Consider the following 17,997-nt stretch of genomic DNA (forward strand, 5'->3'; position numbering starts at 1 on the left):
ACACTCACAACTGGCTCTTCCTCACTCCTACAAGATGTTATTCCTCCTTGCCCTATACACGAAATCACAGCTTCCCTATCTTCATCAACATTTAACAATTCCTCAAAATATTCCCTCCATCTTCCCAATACCTCTAACTCTCCATTTAATAACTCTCCTCTCCTATTTTTAACTGACAAATCCATTTGTTCTCTAGGCTTTCTTAACTTGTTAATCTCACTCCAAAACTTTTTCTTATTTTCAACAAAATTTGTTGATAACATCTCACCCACTCTCTCATTTGCTCTCTTTTTACATTGCTTCACCACTCTCTTAACCTCTCTCTTTTTCTCCATATACTCTTCCCTCCTTGCATCACTTCTACTTTGTAAAAACTTCTCATATGCTAACTTTTTCTCCCTTACTACTCTCTTTACATCATCATTCCACCAATCGCTCCTCTTCCCTCCAGCACCCACTTTCCTGTAACCACAAACTTCTGCTGAACACTCTAACACTACATTTTTAAACCTACCCCATACCTCTTCGACCCCATTGCCTATGCTCTCATTAGCCCATCTATCCTCCAATAGCTGTTTATATCTTACCCTAACTGCCTCCTCTTTTAGTTTATAAACCTTCACCTCTCTCTTCCCTGATGCTTCTATTCTCCTTGTATCCCATCTACCTTTTACTCTCAGTGTAGCTACAACTAGAAAGTGATCTGATATATCTGTGGCCCCTCTATAAACATGTACATCCTGAAGTCTACTCAACAGTCTTTTATCTACCAATACATAATCCAACAAACTACTGTCATTTCGCCCTACATCATATCGTGTATACTTATTTATCCTCTTTTTCTTAAAATATGTATTACCTATAACTAAACCCCTTTCTATACAAAGTTCAATCAAAGGGCTCCCATTATCATTTACACCTGGCACCCCAAACTTACCTACCACACCCTCTCTAAAAGTTTCTCCCACTTTAGCATTCAGGTCCCCTACCACAATTACTCTCTCACTTGGTTCAAAGGCTCCTATACATTCACTTAACATCTCCCAAAATCTCTCTCTCTCCTCTGCATTCCTCTCTTCTCCAGGTGCATACACGCTTATTATGACCCACTTCTCGCATCCAACCTTTACTTTAATCCACATAATTCTTGAATTTACACATTCATATTCTCTTTTCTCCTTCCATAACTGATCATTTAACATTACTGCTACCCCTTCCTTTGCTCTAACTCTCTCAGATACTCCAGATTTAATCCCATTTATTTCCCCCCACTGAAACTCTCCTACCCCCTTCAGCTTTGTTTCGCTTAGAGCCAGGACATCCAACTTCTTTTCATTCATAACATCAGCAATCATCTGTTTCTTGTCATCCGCACTACATCCACGCACATTTAAGCATCCCAGTTTTATAAAGTTTTTCTTCTTCTCATTTTTAGTAAATGTATACAGGAGAAGGGGTTACTAGCCCATTGCTCCCGGCATTTTAGTCGCCTCATACGACACGCATGGCTTACGGAGGAAAGATTCTTTTCCACTTCCCCATGGACAATAGAAGAAATAAAAAAGAACAAGAGCTATTTAGAAAAAGGAGAAAAACCTAGATGTATGTATATATATATATATGCATGTGCGTGTCTGTGAAGTGTGACCAAAGTGTAAGTAGGAGTAGCAAGATATCCCTGTTATCTAGCGTGTTTATGAGACAGAAAAAGAAACCAGCAATATATATATATATATATATATATATATATATATATATATATACAAACACTGATCTTTGGTTGAAGGAGACTCGAACCTACGAACCTTGGAACAAGGTATGCAGTGCTATACCAATCTCACCACACTGGACCAATATATTGGCGTCAAGCTTGCGCTAAATGAAAAGCTGTAAGCCTTCTCCCTGAAAGCTGGCTGCCTTGGATCAAAGTCTAGCGCAAGCTGGACGCCAAGGTATTGGTCCAGTGAGGTGAGAATGGTATAGCACTGCGTACCTTTTTCCAAGGTTCGTAGGTTCGAGTCTCCTTCAGCCAGAGAACAGTGTTTATATATATATATATATATATATATATATATATATATATATATATATATATATATATATTATTTAAAGACAAAATACATTGACAGAACATTCACAAAACTACGATACAAAGTAAAACAACATAGGTAACTCAGAGCTACATCTCGAATACTTCGTCCAGCTCCCCGGCGGTGGGCCGCGTGCCCAGAATGCTGCAGGCATTTCCTCTCTGGCTCGCAACACTGAGTCTCTGGAAGAGGAAGCTGTTCGCCCTGTGGTCCTTTGTTTCTATGATGAGCTTTTCAACCAGCTCTATTAGGAACTTTAGAGCACACTTGCCCCATGCTCCAATGGTCACTGACCCTATTCACTTTCACTCCTATGTTCACTTTCAACTTTCTACCTTTACACACATTCTCAAACTCATCCACTAACCTTTGCAATTTTTCTTTAGAATCTCCCATAAGCACAGTATCATCAGCAAAAAGTAACTGTGTCAATTCCCATTTTGAATTTGATTCCCCATATTTTAATCCCACCCCTCTCCCGAACACCCTAGCATTTACTTCTTTTACAACCCCATCTATAAATATATTAAACAACCATGGTGACATTACACATCCCTGTCTAAGACCTACTTTTACCGGGAAGTAGTCTCCCTCTCTTCTACACACCCTAACCTGAGCCTCACTATCCTCATAAAAGCTCTTTACAGCATTTAGTAACTTACCACCTATTCCATAAACTTGCAACATCTGCCACATTGCTCCTCTATCCACTCTATCATATGCCTTTTCTAAATCCATAAATGCAATAAAAACTTTCCTACCCTTATCTAAATACTGTTCACATATATGCTTCAATGTATATATATATATATATATATATATATATATATATATATATATATATATATATATATATATATATATATATATATATATATATATATATATATATATATGAGTATATATATATATATATATATATATATATATATATATATATATATATATATATATATATATATATATATATGAGCTATTTACTTATTCAATTGTGTACGATGACATGCGTGTTACCATTGCTTCCTTATACCTTGTATATATCACCTCTATAAAATAAAGCAATACCACTGTTTGGAAATTGCTCTGTCTCTCCAACTCACAGATTCTCAGCAGTGACAGTTTAACATGTGCCTTTTGCTGAGCAAAATACGATAACTTATGCATATTTAATGATTACTGCAGAAGTGTAGAAAACCTTGTCTTGCCATTGTCACTACATCTTACTGATGAGTTGAAACGAAGATCTGTACATCATCTTAGGAAGGTTCCACTGACGGTCAATATCTCTCTTTGGTATCACCTGGAGAACAAGGTAATCTTGGCATTAGAATTACACGACATCATTGAATAATAGACTTGATGTTATTAATTTCTAAGCTTATTGTTCTTTGCTTTACATTTAGTGTGTTCATTTATTTTTTGACAATTTACATTTGACTTATTATATATGCCTTTATTCTTATTTCACTCTGCTATTAGATTTCTGATTCCACAATTCGACTTAATTTACCCTAGTCATCGTAATAGTGCTCCGTACTATTAGACTTATTGTATTTCTTGAAGATTATTGAACTCTTTCATAGATGAATGGTTCACAGAACCGACACGTCGATAAATTAGACACATGTGCAATTCTTGGGTATCTTTATTGAGGAGACGTTTCGCCACACAGTGGCTTCATCAGTCCATACAAAGGAGAACCTTGAAGAACAGGAGGAGAATGAGGTAATCAGTCCCTCAGCCTTGAGTCGATGTGGTCAGTCCATCAATCTTGAGTAGAATACGGCATATGAGCGGAGAAGCAGCTTATAAACCGTAGACAGGAGAGGTGCAGCAGTCATAGGTGGTGTCACATTTGTCCAATGTGGAAGTAGGTCGTGCCCAAGGGTTAGGCAAGTGAAGAATTCTCAAGTATTAAGATCCAAAGAAGTTGCAGTGCCTGACAGGATTGAAGATGAATGGTTCACAGAACCGACATGTTCTTCAAGTTTCTCCTTTGTATGGACTGATTAAGCCTCTGTGTGGCGAAACGTTTCCTCAATAAAGATACCCAAGAATTGCACATGTGTCTAATTTATAACTCTTTCATAGTTAATATATTTTACTATTAGTCTTTTTTCTCCATATTATAAAAATTATTGTGTAAAACTCTGACTTAATGTACATTAGTATTACACTTACTGAATCATTACACACTCTCTAACTTACTTTACGTTACTTAGTGCTCTCATCGTCTCACAGAACAAAGGCACACTGGGAGATTGGATTCTTTATTAAGACAGTTTTTCCTTGGAAATGAAGTTTAAAGAGAGTTTATAGGAAACGTGAGAATATGTAAGTGCAGTGAATATTATGCAAATTAACTTGGATAGAAGTAAATTTTGTGAGTATTTCACAATATGCCTTAGTCTCCGGCTTAATGTAGTTTGGGTAATTTTGAGAAGAGTTTGCTGTCGACTTCTAGCAATCATCCAGGTGTGGTTTTACCCTGCGACTCTCGTCAGTGCTACAGAAGCTGTTGTTCTGTAAGGGTATTTCTGCATGCATGCTCCATGAGTGAATGTGGTATCGCCAAATTCTACTCTTCAGTTCACAATTACTGTTGAAATTCATGATGCATGTTACACCTAGGAAGCGGGCAAGTATTGCAAGTCTTAGAAAACATGGTGAGTTGAGAATCAGACAGATCGCCGAACTTTAAGCTTAGGTAAGTCAGTTGTTGGTCGGATTGTCAAAAGAGGTGACTCTGGAGCGCTGCGTCAAGGAAGATGTGGAAGAAAAGGCAAGACAGCAACTCACGATGACAAAGTTATCATAAGAAATAATCCTAAGGATCCCAAGAACACCAGCAAATATCTACAGACAGATTTGGTTTTGCTGGCGTAAATGTTGTTTCTTCAACTGTTAAAAGAAGGCTCCTTGAAGTTGACAGAACAGCCAGAAAGCCGATAAAGAACAATTACTGATTGCTGCTATGAAGAAACAACGGCTGCGGTGGGCACTCAATCATATGGGATGGACGAAAGATGAATGAAGAAAAGTTATATTTTCAAGTGAGACTCATTTTGAAGTACAATGGAACCTCTGGTCACGAACGCTTCCAAACACGAACAAATCGGTTTGTGACCAAAAAATTAGCTAAATTTTTGCATCTGGTCACGAACACATAATCGGGGGGTGAACAAACACAGCCACGCCAATTTTCACATTCTGCACCATTTTTTTGCACGTGCCAATTTTCCCCACTTCCTTGAATTTTGAACGATTCCTTACAGAGATATCGGAATGCTATTCTCAGGTTTGCTAGGTGACCATATGCTGCAGCAGTAATCAGGTAGATGTGCTCCTCAGGAAATGTGGTGGGTATTATACTCTCGCCAATAACTTTTTCCTTGAGTGAGGTTTGCAGTCTTTGGCCACTTAGCCCCATACTCTGTTTGCTGTCTTCTTTGTCCTTCTCCGATCTTCATGACTTCATATTTGGCGGGGATAAATTCGAGGAGCCAGTTGTTGGACCAGGTTTGCAGCCTGTGCATGTCTCTTTGTAGTTCTACCTGATCCTCATTCGACTTAATTATCCTCATTAGTTTCACATCATCTGCAAATAAGAACACTTTTGAATCTATCCCATCCGTCATGTCATTCATATATACCAAAACTAGCACTGGTCCTTGGTCTGACCCCTGTGGAACCCCTGCTCGTCACAGGCGCCCACTCTGACACTTCGTCAAGTACCATGACTCGTTGTTGCCTCCCTGTCAGGTATTCTCTGATCCATTGCAGTGCCCTTCCTGTTATGCGTGCCGAATCCTCTAGCTTTTGCATTAATCTCTTGTGAGGAACTGTGTCCAAGACCTTCTTGCAGTCCAAGAAAGCGCATTCTACCCTCCCCTCTCTCTAGTGTCTTACTGCAGTTACCTTCTCATAAAACTCCAGTAGGTTTATGACACAGGATTATCCTTCCCTGAATCCGTGCTGATTGTCACTTATAAGTTTATTTCGATCCAGGTGCTCCACCACTTTCCTCCTGAAAATCTTTTCCATGACTTGGTTTTCTTTACACACCAGTGACACTGGTCTGTAGTTTAGTGCCTCGTTTCTGTCTCCTTTCTTTAAAATAGGGACTACATTTCCCATCTTCCATACCTCAGGTATTTGCCCAGTAGCAATAGATGTGTTGAAAATTGTTGTTAGTGGCACACACAGCATCTCTGCTCCCTCTCTAAGGACCCATTACCTGGAGTTTACCTGGAGAGAGTTCCGGGGGTCAACGCCCCCGCGGCCCGGTCTGTGACCAGGCCTCCTTAGGTCAGTGTCCCAGGATGCGACCCACACCAGTCGACTAACACCCAGGTGCCCATTTTACTGATGGGGAACATAGACAACAGGTGGAAAGAAACACGTCCAATGTTTCTACTCTGGCTGGGAATCGAACCCAGGCCCTCACCGTGTGAATCGAGAGCGTTAACCACCAGGCCACCAGAGCCCCCCATGGAGAGATGTTTTCCGGTCCCACCGCCTTTGAGGTATCAAGTTCGTTTTAGCAGCTTCTTCACCTCCTCCTCGGTTGTGTGTATCTCATTCAGCACTTGTTGGTATATTCTTTGTTGGTTTACCCTCCTGTTTTGACTTCCCAGAGTTTTTCTGTCTTCACTGTAAATACTTCCTTAAATCTCATGTTGAACTCCTCACATACTTCTTGGTCGTTTCTTGTGAGCTCCCCACCTTCTTTCCTCAGCCTGATTACATGGTCCTTGACTGTTGTCTTTCTCCTGATGTGGTTATACAACAGCATCGGGTCACACTTGGCTTTCGATGCTATGTCATTTTCTTACTGTTGCGGGCACGCCCTCCTTATCTGTGGCTCTTACTTCCACCAATCTCTTTAATTTCCTGGGTCCTTTGTCCCTTGTACTTTTTCCATTCTTTGGCACATACAGTTTTTGACTCTCTACACCACTGGGTAAACCAGAAATAATGAGACTTCCCATTATTTTTGTTGCCCTTGGGAACAAAGCTCTCTTCTGCCTCCTTGCATTTTGTTGTCATGTAGGATATCAATTTGTTTACTGATTTTCCTACCAATTCTTTTTCCCACTGAACCTCCTGCAAGAAGTTCCTCATGCCTGTGTAGTCCTCCCTTTTGTAGTTTGGATTCTTCCATCCCACTCATGTTGCCCTTTCCATGTAACTACTATGTATTCAAAGCTCAGAACTACACGATCACTATCTCTGAAGGGCATTTCACATGTGATGTCCTCGATGTCCGAACTTCTCAGGGTGAATACAGTGTCTAGTCTTGCTGGCTCATCCTCCCTTCTCTCTCTGGTAATATCCCTAACATGTTGATGTATAAGGTTTTCCAGTAACACATCCATCATCTTGCTCTCCATGCTTCGGGAACCCCATGTGGCTCAAGGTTTTCCCAATCAGTCACCTTGTGTTTGAAATGACCCATGAATAGTAGCTTTGCTTTACCCGTGTGAGTCTTCTGGCCACCTCAGCTAGTGAATCCACCGTTGATCTGCTGCTCTCTTCATATCCTTCTCTTGGCTTCCTGCAGTTCTGTGGTCGCTTGTACATCACTGCAATAACTACCTTACGTCCCCCAGCCTGAACTGAACCCATTTCGGTCATTCATTCCGTTTCCTCAATTCCTCATCGGTTTTTAATGAGCAGTGCATCTCCTTGTCCCCCCTCAACTCCCTCTATCTTTCTTTAGCATCTGATATCCAGGTGGGAAGATTGCATCTCTCATCATCCCAGTTAGTTTTATTTCTGCAAGTGCTATGATGTTTGCAGACGTCTAATTGATTCTATCATGCCCTTTTCACATTTATTTGTTATTCTATCCGCATTTTTATGCTAAACATTCAACTTCATTTCTAAAACTGTGGTCTGGGGAGAACGTCGGGGTTGAGGGAGTGGGATACCTGGCGGGAAACTGCGGGAGGTTTCTGTGGGGGTGGAGTGTGTGATGAGGGGGGAGGGAGCAGTGGGTACAGTGTGTGGGTTTTGGGTTAGAATGTTTGGTTGCATTAGGGTTGTAGTGGTTGAGGTTCTTCTGTAGGTGGTTTACGAAGGTTGTATTTTAAGGAGCATTGAAAAAATACAGATTTTAGAGATGCAAGCTGCACTTTTCAGGCATTATTTATATCGTCACAACAAATTTTTGTGTAAAATTTCAGACCATTTCATGCCCATTTACCGTGCAGTATCGTCATCGACTTTTCGTCAAATTGCACTCCATTGAAAGCAATTAGTTAAAATTTATCAGGATAATAATCAAGTGTACATGATGGTTCATATCATCTTTGGTTGTGAAGATTGAATAATCAAATGTACATGGGTCATATATACCATCAAAAATTTTATTTTAATCTATTTCAAGTTATAAGTGAAGTATTTTTTGGTGCAGAACTTGGGCATGACTTTCCTGGAAAATATTCTTTGCTAGATATATCCATCTCTTACCTTCTGTAAAGTCACTTCAATGCAAGCTTCAGCCATCAATTTTATCCCTCTCTCAACAGCTTGAGTGTTGTTTGGCCACTTGGGCACCTCCAGTGGAGTCTCAATAATTTTCACACACTGTTGAACTGATAGAGAACCAAAGAAAGGAGGCTCAGTTTTGAGTTCAGTCTTCCAGTTAATCATAGAATAATAGTTCTTTGCTTGCCACTTTAATTTGGGAATCACTACTTTTCTTTAGATTACAATAGGAGCCACATTGTTATTCTCTTCATATTCAGTATTATCCTCATCATCAGTGTAGATTAACCAGTCCTCGTCAACAGCATCAGCAGAATCTTCTCCATCCCCATCAGAGCTTTCAGTACTTTCTTCTGTCTGCTGATTCTCTTGTCTAATTTATCTTATCATTGAGACAGCTTTGTCTCTCATAGTCATATCTTCATCAGCACATATACCAAGAAGCAGCTGATCTGTGTGAGCAAAGTAGTAATTTTTGGGGGCAGTCTTCTTCACTGTTTTCTTTTCTTCACTGTTCAGATGTTTCATAAACTGCAGTGACTGGACCTTGTGTGACACATGTGTGCAGCTTGATGTGGAACCACATTGGAGCACTAAACTTTAAAATCATAATGATGACTCTTGTCAGCTCCTGTCTGGGTCTTGATGTTGCCACATACATCCTAAGGATCTTACTCCATAAAGTATTCCACTTTGACACACACGGTGGACCTGGCTCAAGAGCAGCCAAATTATAATCAGCAACACCTGTAATCACTCATTTGCGAATCATATACAAGTATTTCTGGTCTCAGGACAGATCCTCTGCCACCTTGTCATTCAGAGCAGGAAAATCAGTGAAAATGACTGGTTGGAAATCAACAACTGGCAGCTCAGACAGAGGATCCTTGGTTTGGTTGCCAATGGGACCTCTCCAATGCTCAGGACCACTTGGCTTACCCTCATAGTGATATAAAACAGCCCGGAATGGCAGCTCATTTCCATGAAGCTGACAGATGAAATAATGGACTGGATGAACAAGCAACATTTCAAAATGATGAATGGCTTCATTGTCATCTCTGATATTTACGTTGGTTTTGTCAAAACCAATACATACAACAGGCTGCCGAGTTAGTTTCTGTTCCACCAGAAATGCATAGATGGTCTTGGCAGTCTCCTTTCCATGGCCTGACTTGAGAGTCATGTGAGTGAGATATTCAGTGTCATGCTCTTCCATGATGACATAATAATTATTCACCACTATTTGGACTCCATTCATGGTTAACTCATTCTTTGTCACTACATGAGTGGAGGCCTTCTTACCATCAAAATACAGTGATGTGATATTTTCCAAGTTTGTTAGCTCATCTTCTTGTCTCTCCAGTCGGTATTTGTGTCTGGCATCTCGTAACTTGTATGGTCCAATAACCTGAATTTTGTTGTCCTTGGTGATAGTCCATTAAGGTGGAAGTAGCAATGGCAGCTCCAGCATAATCACTGATCAAGTATCGGTCACATGTGGCTGCCAGTGTGGGGAGTCTTGTTCTGTTCTACTGCGAGCTGCTGGCAGTCAGACCACTCAAGACATAGTCAGCATCAGTATCATTTGAATTATCGTCAAAATCAGAAACTTCTCCAGCTGCCGGTTCACTCTGTCTTTCTTCCAGCTGCTTTCTGGCTCTGGCTGCATCATGCTCATCTTTTACAGACACTCTATCCCACATCCTCGTTACTGTCATGTCAGCACAGCCAATTTTCATTTTCCTATCGCCTCTCTGGTCAAGAAGGAACTGTACCTCACATTTAGGAACTTTCACATCACAATTACAGGCCAAATGGTATCTGTCATACTCCTTTATTTTGCACCCTACATCTTGACAGGAGACATCATGACAGAAATAAATACTTATAACAAACAACTCGCTCATTTCTCCTGAAATGTAGCTTTTTTGGAGAAATTTTTGTTCTTATTAAGTTCTATTCCTCTACTGTACAATTTTCTCAATCTTTCCTCAGTAGTTTTCTGGCTGAGAATAGAAATAGTCTTTCTGTCTCCAATTGATTTCTCCCAAAGTTCATAACAATCCTTAGCTGGTATCTTGATAATCATTGAAACATCAGTAAACTTTCCTTTATCACATTTATGTCACCAGTAGTTCCTGATTAACATATCGCCTTCAGACGAAAGTTTGTTCATTGGAAGAACATTGGCATGACCAAACAATGCATGTTCTGTGGCTTTCCTCGTTGACATTGTAGCCATCTCGGTAGTAAAGTATACAAGTAATCAGAGTATCTGAAAAGAAAGTTAGTTAACGTTTATAAATACTGCAGAGTGCATAGATACAATACATAAAACACTGCGCTGCGCTACTCAATAATTCAGGCATATTCCAAAATTTCAATCGCAAAAGTTGTAGGCTGAACTTCAACCAATCAACTTTATATTTGTCATTGAATCTATGACGTATATAAGGAACAATGCCTGAAGAGTGCAGCTTTGACTAATATTTCAATGCTCCCTATTGTATCTGCTCTTCCTCCTGAGTCTGGGTTCTCCTGTTCATCTCTGTCTTCGCCTTTTTTTCCTCCTCGGATCTTTGTACTCTCTTTCTTTCAGCTTCTGCCTTTCTTCATGTGTTCTATTGCAGTTCCTTAGTCATGTTTTCTCTTTTTCTCTTCCAGGATCCTGTTTCGAGCTAATTCTTCCTTGAAAATCACTTTGATCTTTTTTTTTTCTTGCAAACTCCCCTATTCTCAGAAAGTGTGTCAGCTGGGTCATGTCATCCTCTCCTATTGCTTTCATGAAACTTTCAATCACTTTTTTTCTCCTCCTGTCTTTTTGCTTCATAAATTTCCCCTTCAACTTCCTGGAGCCTATAAACAAAAACTGATCCCTCCCTTTCATCCTCCCACTGCATTTCTCTTTGCATCCCCTGAGTCGATTTAGTTGCCTCCAATGCAGCATTTCTTCCTTCAGTCTCTTTTCTGTCTGATGTCCTTGTGCTCAGTGGTCTGTCATTTGCCCTTCACAGAAAGAGCTAAGCATACAGCTTAACTCTTTCATTTTCTTCAGTCCTTTCATTTGTTTATGGTGTGCTCCTCGTCTTTTCCCAGGCTCCACGAATCTGATAGTTTCGTCGTTTGTAACTGATGTAGCAGTTCCCGATATCATGCCCTTATTGCTCTTTGGTTCTTTGGACTGATTCAGCTTTTTTTAGTTCCTCTTCTAAGGTCTGTATCTTAGCTTCTGCTGTTGTGGCTTCTAGCTCTTATTTCTTGCTCTCTGCAGCTATCCTCTCCTCCATTTTCTTGCTAAGCAAATAGACCCCTACAACCTAATTTTGGTTGTAGGGGTCGATTCATAGCTCCTGGCCGTGCCTCTTCACCGGTCGCTACTAGAGTGACCTGTGTGAATGTGTATGTGTGTGTGTGTGTTTGTGTGTGTGTGTGTGTGTGTGTGTGTGTGTGTGTGTGTGTGTGTGTGTGTGTGTGTGTGTGTGTGTGTGTGTGTGTGTGTGAGAGAGAGAGAGAGAGAGAGAGTGTGTGTGTGTGTGTGTGTGTGTGTGTGTGTGTGTGTGTGTGTGTGTGTGTGTGTGTGTGTATGCATACTCACCTAATTGTGGTTGCAGGGGTCGAGACTCAGCTCCTGGCCCTCCCTCTTCACTAACCGCTACTGTGTTCTCTCTCTCCCTGCTCCATGAGCATTATCATACGTTGCCTTAAAACTATGTATGGTTCCTGCCTCCACTACATTGCTGGCCAGACTAGTCCACTTCCCAACAACTTTGTGGCTGAAGAAATACTTCCTAAGATCTCTTTGACTCATCTGAGTCTTCAGCTTCCAATTGTGACCCCTTGTTTCTATGTCCCATCTCAGGAACATCCTATCTCTGTCCACCTTGTCTATTCCATACAACATTTTCTATGCTGTTATCATGTCTTCCCTGACCCTGCTGTCCTCCAGTGTCGTCAGACCGATTTCTCTTACCCTTTCTTTGTAGGACATTCCCCTGAGCTCTGGAACCAGCCTTGTTGCAAACCTTTGCACTTTCTCTAATTTCCTGACGTGTTTGACCAGGTATGGGTCCCAAACTGGTGCTGCATACTCCAGTATGGGCTGATGTACACAGTGTATATAGTCTTGAACGATTCCTTACTGAGGTACCGGAATGCTATTCTTAGGTTGCCAGGGGACCATATGCCACAACAGTTATCTGGTTAATGTGTGCTTCTGGCGACGTACTCGGCATTAGACTCACCCCAAGATCTTTCTCCTTGAGTGAGGTTTGAAGTCTTTGGCCGCCTAGCCTATACTCTGTCTGCAGTCTTCTTTGCCCTTCGCTGATCTTCATGACTTTGCATTTGGCGGCGTTATATCCTAGGAGCCAGTTGCTGGACCACACGTTCAGCCTATCCAGGTCTCTTTGTAGACCTGTCTGGGCCATGTCTGATTTAATTCTCCTCATTAATTCACACCATCTGCAAACAGGGACACTTCTGAGTCTATCTCTTCCATCTTGTCATTCACATATACCAAGAATAGCACTGATCCTAGGACTGACCCCTGTGGGACCCCGCTCGTCACAGGCTCCCGCTGTGATACCTCATCATCGACCATGACTCGCTGTTGCCTCCCTGTTAGGTACTCTCTGATCCATTGCAGTGCCCTTCCTGTTATATGTGCCTGATCCTCTAGCTTCTGTCCTAAACTCTAGCAAGGAACTGAGTCGAAGGCCTTCTTGCAGTCCAAGAAAATGCAATCAACCCACCCCTTCCTCTCATGTCTTACTTAAGTTACTTTGTCATAAAACTCTACTAGGTTTGTGACACAGGATTTGCCTTCCTTGAATCCGTGCTGGCTGTCGTTTATAACCTTGTTCTTCTCCAGGTGCTCAACCATTCTCCTCCTGATAATCTTCTCCATGACTTTACATGCTATACATATCCATAACAATAACAACTTCTGTCTGCTTTCTTAAAGATGGGGACATAATTTGCCATCTTCCATACATCAGGTAGTTGCACAGTTTCAAGGGATGTGTTGAAGATTGTGGTTAGTGGCACACACAGTGTCTCTGCTCCCTCTCTAAGGACCCATGGAGGGATGTTGTCTGGTCCCACCACCTTTGAGGTATCAAAGTCACTTAGGATCTTCTTCACCTCCTCCTGGGTTGTGTGTATTTCATCCAACACTTGTTGGTATATCCCTTGTTTGTGTACCCCACTATTTTGTCTTCCCATTGTTCCTTCAGCCTCCACTGTAAATACTCACTGGAATCTCATGTTGAGCTCCTCACATACTTCTTGGTCATTTCTTGTGAGCTTCCCTCCCCTACCTGGTCCTTGACTGTTGTCTTCCTTCTGATGTGGCTGTAAAGCAGTTTCAGGTCAGACTTGACTTTCAATGCTATGTCGTTTTCGTACTGCTGCTGGGCCTCCCTCCTTATCTGTGCATACTCGTTTCTGGCTCGTCGACTAATCTCTTTATTTTCTTGAGTCCTTTGCCTTATGTACTTTTTCCATTCTCTAGCACACTTAGTTTTTGCCTCCCTACAACTTTGGGTAAACCAAGGGCTCGTTCTGGTATTCCCATTATTTCTGTTACCCTTGGGAACAAACATTTCCTCTGCTTCCTTGCATTTTGTTGTTACATAGTCCATCATTTTGTTTACTGACTTTCCTACCAACTCTCTTTACCACTGATCTTCCTGCAGGAAGGTCCTCATACCTGTGTAGTCCTCGCTTTCATAGTTTGTTTTTACCCTTTCTACTCCTGTTACCCTCTATGCTTGTAGCTCTACGATGTATTCAAAGCTCAGAACCACATGGTCATTAGCTCCAAGGAGCCTTTCATATGCGATGTCCTAGATGTCTGAGCTACTCAGGGTGAACAAAAGGTCCAGTTTTGCTGGTTCATCCTCCCCTGTCTCTCTGGTAATGTCCCTAACATGTTGGTGCATGAGGTTTTCCAGTACCACATCCATCTTCTTGGCTCTCCATGTTTTGGGACCCCCATGTGGCTCCAGGTTTCCCCAATCAATCTCCCTGTAGTTGAAGTCGCCCATAACCAGTAATTTGCTCTATTCAGTGATCTCGTCTTATCACCTCAGCTAGTGTGTCCACCATTGCTCGGTTGCACTCATCATATTCCTTTCTTGGCCTCCTGCAGTTCTGTGGTGGGTTATACATCACTGCAATGACTACCTTATGTTCCCCTGACTGAATTGTACCTACTGTTTAATCCCTTTCTCCAATCTCGTCCATTCCTTCCATTTCTTGATATCCGTACCAGTTTTTAATAAGCAATGCAACCCCTCCTCACCTTCTGCTTCTTCTATCCTTCCTCAGGCTCTGATAACCCAGTGGGAAGATTGCATCTGCTATTGTCCCAGTGAGTTTTGTTTCTATGACTGCTATGATGTCTAGGGACATCTCCTTGATTCCTTCATACCACTCCTCACATTTATTCGTTATTCCATCCGCGTTCATGTCCCAAACCTTCAACGTCTTTTCTATAACTGTGGTCTGGGGAGAATGGTGGGCTAGGGGGAGCAGGTGCCCTGGTGCAGGCCTATAGGGGGTTACTGTGGGGATGGGGTCTGTTGTATGGACGTTGGGGTCATAGGGCCTATGGGGAGTTACAGTTGAGGAGGGGGTTGTGGAGAGTGGGATGGGGATAGAGGGTACAGTGTGTGGGTTGCTGTGGGTTACTGTGGGGTCAGGGTTTGTGGTGAGGGGGATGGGGAGAGGATACATTGTGTGGGTTACTGTGGGTTTCTGCAGGGGTGGAGTTTGTGCTGAGGGGGATGGAGGCAGATGGTAGTGTGTGGATTTTGGGTTATGATGTTTGATTGCGTTGGGATTGCCATGGTTGGGTTCTTTCTGTGGGTGGTACTGGAGGGGGTTGTGTTTGTTCTTCCATCTGGGCTTGGTTTCCCCTGCTGCCCTCCTTCCTCGCCTCCCATTCCCCCTTGCGATGTTGCACCCTCTATTTCAGTATCATCCTTTCTTCTTGTGTTCTGTCTCAGTCGAGGTACACATTCTGGAACTCCAGTTTGTCCCTTAGACACACTTTCTCCTGCAGGATCCAGATTTGAGCTGACTTTGCCTTGAAAATCACTTTGACTGGATGCTTTCTTCCTCTCGCAAACCACCCAATTCTCCGAAAACTTGTCAGCTGGGCCATGGCCTCATCTCCTATTGCCTTCATGATGCTTTCAATCGGTTTTTTTTCCTCCTGTTTCCTTGCTTCATAAGTTTCCCCATCTATTTCATGGAGCCCATAGACAAACACTGCTCTCTCCCTTTCGTCCTCCCACTGTACTTCCCTGAGCATCCTCTGATATGAATTAGTTCCTGCCATTGCCGCATTGCTTCCTACTGTCTCTTCTCTATCTGGTGTCCCTGTGCTTATCTGTTCCAGGACACGGCAGTTGTCTATTAGAGCATCGCTCCTTCGTTGTCTCTTGTCCCCTCATTAGTTCCTGCTGTTCACCCTTTCTTTTCCTGGGCCCCACTTGGGTCTCATAGAGTCATCACATACAGTATAGGCCCTTTTTTCCTACTGTCCCCTCATCTGTGACTGATGTAGCAGTCCTTGGTGTCGTGGCTATACTGTCCTTTGGTTGTTTAACTGTTTCAGACTCTTTAGTTCTTCTACTAAGCTCTGTATCTTAGCTTCTGCTGCTGTCATTTGTAACTCCCATTTCCTGTTCTCCTCAGCTATTTTCTCTTCCATTTTCATGCCTAGCTCTTCCAGCCTTCTTCTCCCATTGAGAAGGCCATTGGTGAAATGCCTATGATTTTAAACTGATGGAAGATAGAGGTATGGGTGTGTGTGGGAAACAAGCAGGTTGCAACACTAGGGTTGGAAACAGTAAATGTATAAAAGGCATTCAGCATGAAGTTATAAATAAAGACAATAGAACAGGTCAGCTAACAAAGGGGGGCAGCAGAGGGCAGCAAGGGACTAGCTCCCTTAAGGTTTACTATACTAATAGCAGGAGTGTTAGAAATAAGATAGATGAGCTAAGATTAATTGCAAGTGCAGGAAACATAGATATTATTGCTATAACAGAGACCTGGCTCAATCTGAAAGATAGAGAGATGCCCTCTGAATGTCACATACAAGGCTATAAATTATTCCACACTGACAGGGTCAACAGGAAAGGTGGTGGAGTAGCGATGTATGTCAGAGACAATTTAAATTGTTGTGTAAGACAAGATATTAAATTAGAAGCGTCAGCCATTGAATCTGTTTGGTTACAGCTTCTCGAGGGCCGAGAAAAACTAATTAATGGGTGTGATTTACAGGGCCCCAAATCTTGATAGGGAGTGCAGTAAACTTCTATGGGACGAAATTCGTAAGGCATCTACATACGAAAATGTTGTGCTAATGGGAGATTTCAACTATAGACAGATTGACTGAAGCAATTTGACAGGAAATTTAGAGTCGGGTGACTTTCTTGATACGATCCAGGATTGTTTTTTAAAACAGTTTGTGACAGAGCCAACTAGGGGAAATAACCTCCTTGACTTGGTTCTTGCCAGTAGGGAAACACTAATTAATAATCTTGAGGTTAATGATGAGCTTGGGGAGAGTGATCACAAATCACTCAGTTTTAATATATCATGGAATTCCCCTAATAATGGCAATCAAGTCTCCGTCCCTGACTTTCGCTTGGCTGATTTCATAGGACTGAAAAATTACTTAGGTGGGCTGAACTGGAATGACCTGACTAAGGGTCAGGTAGGTGGTGATGGTTGCCGATATGATGCTTTCCAGGGCATAGTTCTAGCTGCTCAGTCAAATTATGTTCCAAATAGGGAAATCAGATCAAACAAAAATGATCCTAAATGGATGAACAATAGATTAAAATATCTGATTGGTCAAAAGAGAGGCATATATAGGCAAATCAAAAGAGGAGAGGGGCAATTAAGAATTCGATATATTCAGTTAAAGAGAGAAATAAAAAAGGGAATTAGAAAAGCAAAAAGAGATTATGAGGTTAAAGTTGCAAGAGAATCGAAGACTAACCCAAAAGGATTCTTTCAGGTATACAGAAGTAAGATCAGGGACAAGATAGGCCCACTCAAAAGTTCCTCGGGTCAGCTCACTGACAGTGATAAGGAAATGTGTAGAATTTTTAACACATACTTCCTCTCAGTTTTTACACAGGAGGATACCAGCGATATACCAGTAATGATAAATTATGTAGAACAGGACGATAATAAACTGTGCACTATTAGGGTCACAAGTGACATGGTCCTTAGGCAAATAGATAAATTGAAACCTAACAAATCCCCAGGCCCTGATGAACTGTATGCAAGGGTTCTAAAGGAATGTAAAGAGGAGCTTAGCACACCTTTGGCTAATCTTTTCAACATATCACTACAAACTGGCATGGTGCCAGATAAGTGGAAAATGGCAAAT

General features: G+C 41.7%; 1 protein-coding gene across 1 annotated transcript in view; it reads right to left on the minus strand.

Moving 5' to 3' along the window:
* Positions 1-3,054: 3,054 nt before the first annotated feature.
* The window catches only part of LOC128691016 (putative inorganic phosphate cotransporter), a 46,352-nt gene continuing 31,409 nt past the window's right edge, over positions 3,055-17,997 (minus strand). The window contains exon 4 of the mRNA XM_070089265.1: positions 3,055-3,390. Within this exon, the coding sequence (XP_069945366.1) occupies positions 3,368-3,390 (23 nt within the window). The 3' untranslated portion in view covers positions 3,055-3,367. The remainder of the gene's footprint in view (positions 3,391-17,997) is intronic.

Source organism: Cherax quadricarinatus, chromosome 27, assembly GCF_038502225.1.
Source record: "Cherax quadricarinatus isolate ZL_2023a chromosome 27, ASM3850222v1, whole genome shotgun sequence".
Taxonomy (NCBI): Eukaryota; Metazoa; Arthropoda; class Malacostraca; order Decapoda; family Parastacidae; genus Cherax; species Cherax quadricarinatus.